The sequence below is a fragment of the Ixodes scapularis genome, unplaced genomic scaffold (assembly GCF_016920785.2).
Source record: "Ixodes scapularis isolate PalLabHiFi unplaced genomic scaffold, ASM1692078v2 ptg002695l_1__unscaffolded, whole genome shotgun sequence".
Taxonomy (NCBI): Eukaryota; Metazoa; Arthropoda; class Arachnida; order Ixodida; family Ixodidae; genus Ixodes; species Ixodes scapularis.
Window position 1 is genome coordinate 8,400 of NW_024610262.1, and position 10,136 is coordinate 18,535.

General features: G+C 48.9%; 1 protein-coding gene across 1 annotated transcript; it reads left to right on the forward strand.

The window, feature by feature from the left end:
* Positions 1-1,072: 1,072 nt before the first annotated feature.
* LOC121834669 lies at positions 1,073-4,378 on the forward strand. Its single transcript, XM_042288393.1, has one exon. It carries the CDS (start codon positions 1,073-1,075, stop codon positions 2,915-2,917), a length of 1,845 nt encoding a protein of 614 aa, XP_042144327.1. The 3' UTR covers positions 2,918-4,378.
* The last annotated feature ends 5,758 nt before the right edge of the window (positions 4,379-10,136 follow it).

Below are 10,136 nucleotides of genomic sequence, written 5' to 3' on the forward strand. Positions count from 1 at the left end.
ATCTGTTTCTCCGGAGCAGTGTTGCCAATTTAGCGGTTTTCCCGCTAAACTTAGCGGTTTTTGGTTCGGTTTAGCGGGGTAAATTATTGTTTTGCGGGCGGCGGGATTTTTAGCGGGTTTTATGTAATCTTGGCGGTTTTTTAGAGATATAGAAGTTTTATATCGATTTACTGTCGACTATCGTCTTCGCTGACTCTCAGTAATGTTCTGGTTTGTGAAAGTAACGACTGTGACGTCATCAAAACATTAAGACGTCGAATATCGGAACAAGCCTCCCCGTTTTGTGCGCGCACGTTTCAACAGCATGAATGTTCTAATTCTCCTTTGACGTTTTTGTCACTGTTTCGTGAAATGATCGCAGTAAAGTACGCTCAAACGTTTAGAAACGACTGGCTATAAGACCCCAAACTTAAAGACTGGCTACTGGAGGTTCCTGGTGATAGCAGACGAGCCAGGTGCCGCTATTTCAAAACGGAACTATCTGCGAAGAATGTGGATTTGGTCATGCACGCTGCAACGAAGAAACATGTTTCGGCCGCTGCACCTTCCTCCTCTGGTAGCAGACGACTCTACAAGTTGAACGGAAGTCTGACTAGCACGCACTGCTGAAGGGTCCCTTGCCATGTTCGTATGCGCTCACTCTGCAATTTTGGCTTCGGATCACCTGGGTGAACTGTGTTGTGGCGTGACCGATTTCTAGTCAAAACAAAAGGAAAGCTTCCTTTCATATGGCATTGATATGATCTATACTGTTATTATACCTTTGTCAAGAATTCAAGCAAAAAAAAAAAGAAAATTAAAAAGTCGTTTTGCGCTGTGTTTTGGATTTAGCGGTTTTTTAGCGGTTTTCGGTGTTCCGACTGTGGGTTTTCAATTTTTGAGTTGGCAACACTGCTCCGGAGACATCGGCGGCTACCGGTGCTCTGCCTGTGTTGAGTCATTCGCCTGGACCTCGTGTTGGTTGGTTCGTGTGCTTCCGTGAGCTACCACTTATTAGCTTAAACGTCTTTCTGTTACCCGTGCCTTTTGCAAACATGTGAGCGAAATATAGCGAGGCAGAGCACTGGACAGAATGGGGAAGAAGCAGACGCACTGCTTTGCGCCGGGGTGCTCAAGCGGCTATGTTTCGACACGAACGAAGACACACGTGTCCTTGTTTGGTGTGCCTAAACAAGCAGATCGCTTCCAAGCGTGGCAGCGCGCCGTTCCAAGAGCCGACAAAGAACTCGACGACAGGTCAGTCCTCTGTGAACTGCACTTTGACGAACGATATATCGTACGCCACTTCACGCATACAGTGAGGGGGGAGCTCGTTCAGATCCCTCGCGACCGACCTATCCTCACGGACGATGCGGTACCTACAGTTTTCCCCAATCTGCCGGCGTACCTCTCAAAGCCGCTGCCAAAGAAGCGCCGAACAAAAACATCGTCTGAGGGCCTCCCTTCGAAAACACCTCGAGCTGACATTGAAGGGTCAGATTCTGCACCGCAGCTCAACGACGCTGACCTGCCGTGCACCAGCACGAGCGTTCTTCAAGGAGTGGACCTGCAAGACTGTGCACTTCCTAACAACTACTGGGGAAGCCATCTGGTTTCAGGTGCCCCTGAGATTGTTGTGTTCTCAGTGTGCGAGATGGACGGAGGGACGGTAGGCTTGGAGCGGTCGGTTGTGTTCAACACGAGCAACGGGATCTGCGCCCTCGTGATCGTTCAGGGTGCAACTCTGAAGACGGTTCAAGTAGAGAACGAACAAGGAGCCGAAGACTTGCTTAGAGAAGTACAAGCGATGAAAACCTGCATGGGACTGGGAGAAGTGCAGGATCTTGATGAACTGCTTCGCGCGAAATGTAAGCACCGGACATTTGGACGCAAAGTATTCAGTTTGAAGTGCACTGGCACTGTTCAGAGCCAGAACAGCAGATGTGTGCAGTGCAGATATCTGCGCAAGCTGCTGCTGAATGAACTTTCGCGCAAGCGGAGGAGTATCAGGTACCCTGTCCAAGCAACAGCTCACAAGATGCGGATCAAGACGCTCAAGCTAAAGAGAGCAAGAGAAGCAGTTGCTGCCATGAAGAAAAAACTGGCAGAAATGAAAGTGAAAAACGCACAGGTTAGGCCATCAACCCTGGATGAAGAACTCAAGCGCTTGCCAAGCATGCAACAACAGCAGGTGAGAGCTTGCCTTGAGGCCTCCAAGCGTAAAAGTACGTGTGGAATGAAATTCACAGATGAATGGGCACTCGAGTGCATCATCATGCGGATGAAGAGCCCTCGTCTGTACGAGCACCTTCGCAAACAAAAGACGCTCGTCCTGCCGGGGCGTACTTGCCTCCGCACATACACTCGTGCGTACAGGGGTGGATTTGGCCTTAACATAAACATGTTCCGTTGCCTTGCTGAAAAAACAAAAACCATTGACAACTCCATGTGCCACGGCGGGTTGCTCATTGACGAGATTAAGCTTTCTGAGCACCTGAGTGTAGGACGAGGTGGCAAGCTTGAAGGGTTTGTGGACTTGGCCGACTACACCACCGAGAAGGAAAAGCATCTCATGTGCGACCATGGGCTGGTTCTGCTATTTCAGCCGTTTGGTGGAAAGTGGCATCAGATCTTGGGTGTCTTTGGGTCGCGATCTAATGTAAAAGCCGAAATGCTCGCACGTATCATTGTAGATGCTATTCTGATGACTGAGAAAGCTGGGCTTTTCATTGACTTTGTGACATGTGACGCTGCTGCATGGAACAGGCGTATGTGGAAAATATTTGGAATTAAAGCAACGTCAACAAAAGTCGTCTGCAAGACGGAGCATCCTGCAGACCCCAGCAGAAAGCTGCACTTCATTTCGGATTTTCCGCACCTGGTGAAGTGCTCGAGAAACAACATGCTGATTGCAGGGTTTCGCACACCAGAAGGATGAGTTCTAGTAGAGCACATCGAAGAAGCCTGGAAGTGTGACAACAAGAGCCTCACACCACTGAGAGCCATGCCACGCGTCACAAAACCGGTGCTACACCCGAACGGATTCGAGAAAATGAGCGTCAGCCACGCCATCCGCCTATACAGCGACGAGGTAGTCCGGGGCCTTTACCTGTACAAGCAAGAAGTAGAGGGCAGGTTTGGTACCACAACAGCAACAGAATGCTTTGTCAAGAAGATGAGAGACCTTATCAGTGTAATGACATCTCGCCGCAGCAAGGACGCCTTAAGGCCTGGGTCAAGAAAGGAGGCTGTGCTGCAAGAATTTCTCGATTACCTCAACACATGGGAGGCATCGGCAGGAACGCAAGGGCAGGGCTTCCTCAGTCGCAGCACCGCCGAAGGACTTCGTGTTACGCTTTCAAGCACGCTTTCTCTCTTGGATTACGTGACAGGAGAGTTGGGGTACAGGTACCTTCTGACATCACGACTTAGTCAAGATCCCATCGAAAACCTCTTCGGGATCCTTCGTCAGATGTCGGGATGTAATGACCATCCAACACCTTCACAGTTTCTCGTCTCTGTAAACTGCCTGACATTCGCCAACCTTGCAAAATCGCCAACAGGAGGGAATGTCACAGGAAGCACCCTGAGGAGCCTTCTTAACCCAAGCAACGCACAAGACGCTCAGAGACGAGTCGATGACCTCCTTGACCTTGGCAACCTTCAGGAAGCCAAAGCCACGCTGGATGCTTGTGGCATCGTTACCGACCAGCTGTCCCTCACACGTGAACGAAGTGACTCGCGCCTGGTGTTCTACATTGCAGGGTATGTAGCACGCAAGTGCATACGCAAGACAAACTGCAGAGAATGCACTGAACGGCTGCTCCAGGAATCTGCAGCAGCACCCAAGGAAGCATGCCTGACGAGTGCTGTAAACCGGGGTGGACTTCTTTACCCATCCGCAGCTCTGAACCTGTTAGTGATGTCTCTGGAAAATGCATTCACAGCTTGCTTTAGTTCCCGAGAACTTGGACCGGACAGCATCCTCGATGTGTGCTCTTTTTTGCAAGCATGCTCACTGGGCTCTGTTGGCTGCACTACACACAGCACCACATTGACAAACATGATCATTAAGTTTTTCATCTTAACAAGGTTGCACTTCCTTGTCGCCACAAAGAATGCAAGTCGGCAGGAGAGCCGGGAAAGAAAAAAACACTTAAAGATCAGGCGTGTGCTGTAAAAGCTAGTATCGAGTTTGTTGCTAGTTGGCATTATTGCATTTCTTTTTGAGTTTTTATGAAAGGCACTCCGTTTGTGACCACTGAAATGCTTACATAGTTCTGTTGTAGAAACCCTGATTTATGAGACTGACTGCTGGCTCATGTTTGTGCTGTTGGGAAGATGTTCACTACCCTGTTTTGAGTTTCGTGCTTATTAAAGTGTTCATGCATTCTTTGGATTGACGTTGAAGTATTTTACACTGTGCAATTCACCCTTTATTTTGGTGTGATGTGCCAGGGCTCTCAATTATATAGACAACTTTATGAAACAGTTAAAAATAGTATTTTCGATAAAATTCTTAATAGACAAGTACAAAGTTCTAAGAATCGACTACCCGCACGCAAGAACACAAAGCCTTAACACGAGTAAAATTCTGCTTTCTCAGGTACCCAATTATTTCAAATTTATTAGGCAGAACCTCCCTAGTACCTCTGGATTATTGGACAACAGCTTTAGTAATGCAGTAAAGAAAGCGTGAACATCAAACGCTGACAGATCAAGTCATTATCGCCCTCTGCTTGTAATCCGACACTCAAAATCTCCCGCTCCAATCTTATTCCACACTGACTCATCAAAAGATTCAGGCAAGAACGTAAGTGGCCACTTCGCGCAAGGTTCCGTGACCGGCCCACGATTAAAACACAACAGAGGTGCAAATACCGAACTAACATGCTACATCTGTCGAACAAAATTAAAATCTCAGTCCCTTATTTCTTGTGACACAAGAAAAAGAGTTGCATCGGAGTTAACACTACAAACTGAACGAACCGCAAAAACGTGCAGACGACAGCGCGGACACGGAACAGGCTGATCGGGCTGCTGACCACAGCGCCTTTCGCGGCGTCATAACGCAGCGCGACGGCCTTGCCTCCTCCGACCGTCACACCTCCCCTTCTAGCCACCATAGTGAAGACGTTTTGTTGAAATTACTGTTAGCGGACAAAGTTCCATATTTGTATTTTTGTATTAATGAGAGCCCCCCACCACCTAAGCGCTGCTGCCGGTGGCGACGCTATGCACAGCGCCGCTGATGGTGGCGACGCTAATGTCAGCGCCGCGAAACTGGGACTGTGACCGGGGGTTCCGACGCGCCGGGCACTGGACGCGCTCTCCCATCGTCTGCGCCGTGCCTGCTGCCGGTTTCGTCTGCTCGTTGTTTCAGCTAGCTTCAAAAAATGTTTCAATGCGAACCCGCGTTCTCCTCACGACAGAGTGAAACCAACACCTTCTGGAAGCAGGGTTTGTACGGCTCTCTCAACGAGGTAGAGGGGCTTAGAGCGATAAACCGGGGTAAAGTGATTTAACCGGGGTTCCGGTCTGCACTCGAAAGTGACCCCCATAAGGAGGCTGCCATTGTACGCAAATTTGACCACACGTCACATGACCAAACCAAATACGTGACGTCACAGGAAAGATGGCAGCGCCCATGCAGCGGCTGGCCCCAGCTGGGCCGGAGCTTGTCGGATGCTTTGTTGGTTGTCGTTCGTCTCGGCGAGTTGATTTCAGACGCGGAAGCCGTCATATGAGGCCGGTCGAAAGCGAGTTCAGAGTTCAGCGTGGTGTTTGACGTAGGTATAACGTGAAAATACGGAGAAACTGTGAGCATTTCGCTGGTGACCGACCGGGATATTGCCACGGAAGAGACAATCTGACCTACGTTGCTCGGACCTCGGATTGATTCGGATACCGCTAGGATAAAATTTAAGGCGACGTTTCTGTGCTCTCGTTGACCATCGGAATCTTCGAGGTTTGCAGTGAAGCGTGTGCAATATATTTGGATACACAGTTTAGCGACGGAAATTGCCTGAGTCGTGCTTGGCGGTGTGCAATCGCGGTGCAGCTTCGATCAAATGACCGAGGGCTCACTTCGGTTGTGCGGCGCACCGGAAGGCTGCCTTGAAGCTGGTAGTTCCCGTGCCGTGCTGAATGATGCTGTGCTGCTTACAAATTGTTCCGGCGTAGAAGTGCACTTTCACGGAGCACAGGTGTGCGGCGCACCGAAGAGCTGCCTTTAAGCTGGTAGTTCCTGTGCCATGCTTTAGGTGATGCTGTGCTGCTTCCGAAATTGTTCCGGCGTAGACGTGCACTTTCACGGAGCACAGGTGTTGCAAATGGTATTGATCCCGCTGGTCTGCCGCACGTTTCGTCAACACAAACGTTTCATCCACACTCGTTACGCGAATTGCAAGCTGTCCGGACATTTCACCGAGCGTGTTACGTACCCAGCTCACGCCGCTTTGTGGCAACAGTCTGCAGTGGCTCATTACCAGAAAAGTGGTCCCACATCCATTTCAGTTCAGTTCGTCCACGGCAGTCGCCAAACCCCGAAGGAGAGGATTTATTCGGACAGAATGCCACTAAAGCAATGCAGCTTTTTCAGTGGTCAGGATAGATTCTCTTCTGCTAGTTTTGTTATACTGTCACGGATCCTTGTTCCAGTCCTATCTTCTATCAATATTCACTATTCTGGGACACTGCAGGTCATGCTCAGCTGTAATCGTATGTTCAGGTGGAGGTACTGGGCACTTTACCCGTAGCCCTTCACTCTGTGTGAATCCGGCGGCTCTTCAGCCGAGTTACCCAATAATGGGACACGGCTGGCGGACTATTCCGCGTCTTATACCCCTGTCGAGCCGTAGGCAAAGTCCTGACCCGAGCCTGGCAGAACAACCGCAAGACGACCGAGTACCACAAGGCGTAACCTCGGAAATACACCACGAAGCACCTGAAATCCGAGCCAGTTGCTGCTACCAGGAAAAACCACCGGAATTCGGTCTCCTGTCAGAAAATCCGAAGCTGACTAAGCCAACAATGACAAACCTGTAGCAGCAAACCGTGTCCCCTCCCACCACTGTTTGCATGCCCGTCGCAAATCACACTCCGACGCTTTTTCACGCAAGCTGTATGAAGACGTCAAGGACTGGATTGAACAATATGACAGTGTCGCCCGCCACATTGGGTGGACAGACAACCAGCTCCTGCAGAACCTATACTTCTCGTGGAAGCAACTGCCGGCGCTGGTCTGAGAACCATGGATCCTCCTTAACGTCATGGGAAGTTTGCAAGATCAAGCTGAAGCGCACATCCGTCAGCCAACATCAACGAGAGAGAGCCGCATTCTTGATTCTGTCCAGGACACTGCCCCAATGAGAGCGCCACCGCACTCGTGGAGGATGTTTTGCGCTTGATCGAGCGCCCACGCCCACGCCCACGCCGACCTTGATGCTACAGAAGACAAGAACCTAAGAATCCCATGCGCCTCACGTGAGGGACAACACCTTCGGCAGCCTTGTCCGCAACCCCCCAACAACAGTCGAAGTGTTCATATCACTGAGGCTTCCAACATGGAATGTGCACTGCATGCCCGAGCCTGCCACTATAAACAACTTCCCGGCGTCTCGACACTCGAGTTGTCTAGCTACTACTTCGACGCCAGCCTCCCAGGCATCCACGACATCACCCACGATGTTGTCTGGGAGGAGATCAGGAAGCTACTTCCTGCCATCAGTTGCCCGGCTTTTATTTTATACATAATTTTGATTGCCGAGATTGTTTCGGAACAAGTTTGACAGGTATTTCAACCGAGACTTCTGCGAGCGAAGCGGCATCTGACAAACCAAGGGCAACTTACGCCACAATGGCACAACGACCGCCACCGGCTGCCCCTTAGTATTCAATGCCAATTCAATGAGACACTCTAACGCTGAAGCATTCCCGACATTGTGTGTAAGACTGTGCTCAACAAAGTACACCGAGGAAAACGTAGGTGATGCGAATGTGCGACCGAAAACCACTTTGCTACCACTGCATGAAGCCTACCATGTCTACCAAAGCAGCCCGTACCAGTGAATTGGTCGACGAGGGTTCGTGCCAAACGACCCTCGATTACGTCTCGAGGAGCGACCACGGGAGATTAAGGATTACCTTCGGCGACCTTTGTCCCTGATGCCGAAGGTGCTGAATCGAAGATTACCCCAAAGCTCCTCATGTCCATCACCTCAACAAGAGGTAAGCACGACAAAGCAGTTGAGCGGCGATGCAGTGACAGTGGATTTGGTGTCGGTTGTCGTCCAAGGACAATACTTAAAAATTTGCTGACACCAATTTTCTGTGTCCACTCCACGAAGCACACAATTTCCAACTTTGAGGGAGAATGCCCCTGAGTGACTTGAAGGAATAGAATGGTTGGTTCCTCTCAAAAGTGAACTGCAAGCATCACCAGACTTGGATAGCAAACAAAAATTGTTGCCAGCTTTCAAGTCAACGGTACAGCAAAAGGCACAGCCACGTAAGCAATACATGCCCGAACTTGCTACATTGATGCCGAAAACTACCAGGAAAATTTTCGGATTAGAAGCCAGCCCTGCAGCTTCAGTGCACATGACATATGATTACAAGACAGCATCAGTCGGTCAAAGTTGCCACTCGACCAAACTGAACACCGACGTGCCAGGAGCGTCATCTGACAACAAGGTCCACAGGTACTACGACTGAACGCCTGACACGAGACTGTCGCAGAAAGAACTCGTTATGGAACCATTTACTAAGAATCAATAATTTTGTAATCAAGTGGAAATAAACATATTTGATACACTAACCAGATAAACATATTTCCGCTTGCCTTCATGCCTTGAGAGTCTACACACCGAGAATTGTGTCCATTGCACGCTCTGGACCTTACGAGGACACTCGCTTCTCTGACCCTTCAATACTAATTAAGGGGTCATACCAGACTGGCAGACTTCTTGCAAGGGGCTGCACTCAATCAACCTTTCCTGAACATGTGGTGCATCCGAAAACCAACTCCAGTGATGTGAAAATGTTATTTATTAATTTATTCCTTCCAGAGGCCTTCGTAGGCATTGCAGAGAGGATACTTAGAACTACACACATGATAATAGCATTAAAGCACACTGCTGTAACTTGTTAATTGGAAAAACAAACACACCTCTGAGCATATAGTTTAATAGTATGTGTTGATGCATTGTTATATAGCATGACACTTCCTATATGTATGACACAATAGACCCTTTGCAGAACCTTATCAAGCAACACAACCGTCACCATTTTTTTCGGCGCAAAGCACACAAATGGGCTCCAGTTCACGTCGAACGCCAATGCAGCATTCGAGTCCAATAGGTGCTGAGCCGAATTCACAGGGATGGCGGACATAACATTCTTGTCGAACAAATACCCAAAGTATGAAAGCCTGGGATAATTACACTAGTAGCTACTGTAATTTGTTTCATCAGAATTTGGCAGACGGCAAAGGCTACGGTCTCGGTGAGTCAATACACACATTGGAGAGAGGCACATGACAGCATATCACCAGAGTGCTCGTCTGCACAGATTTGTCGCACACCTTCGCTCCGTCTCTGATTGGCTCGAGGGGGCTGTGGCGGTTGGCCTTTTCCAAGTTACGGTGATGCGAAGTATAGACAGCCCACACTTTTAAAAAGAGTGTATTGAAGAGACCGAAAGGAATGATAGTCAACATTTTTCAACAAGACTGCTCTCCAGGCAATAGATGAACACAGATATGAATCATCTTATCCAGGTAATTAGAACAGTTAAATAATTGACCGACTAATACAATGCACTCTTGATGGAAAAGAGTATAGCTGCAATAAATCATACAAAACAGAAAAAATGCGCAGTTAATCTGTGCATGCACCAAGACAGTTGTTCTTATAGCAAGTCGAATAGCTTTGAAGCAGGTGCCTGCAACGATTTATTCTTCCCCATACTCAATAAAATGCCAACCTCGTAGCTGAAAATAAGGGTGCACTTCACACTCACACACACACAAAAAAAAAGGAAGAAAAGCGATCGAATGTAGAATCGTGGATTAGCACAAAAGGTTAAAATCGCAGGAGCTTCCTCGCTAAAAGTTGCTATGGTTGTTCGGTGACGGAGGGCTGAAACAACTTCCCTTA

What these genes read in the sequence shown, in the direction of transcription:
- LOC121834669 (XM_042288393.1), top strand. Translation starts at nt 1,073, where the DNA reads ATGGGGAAGAAGCAGACGCACTGCTTTGCGCCGGGGTGCTCAAGCGGC.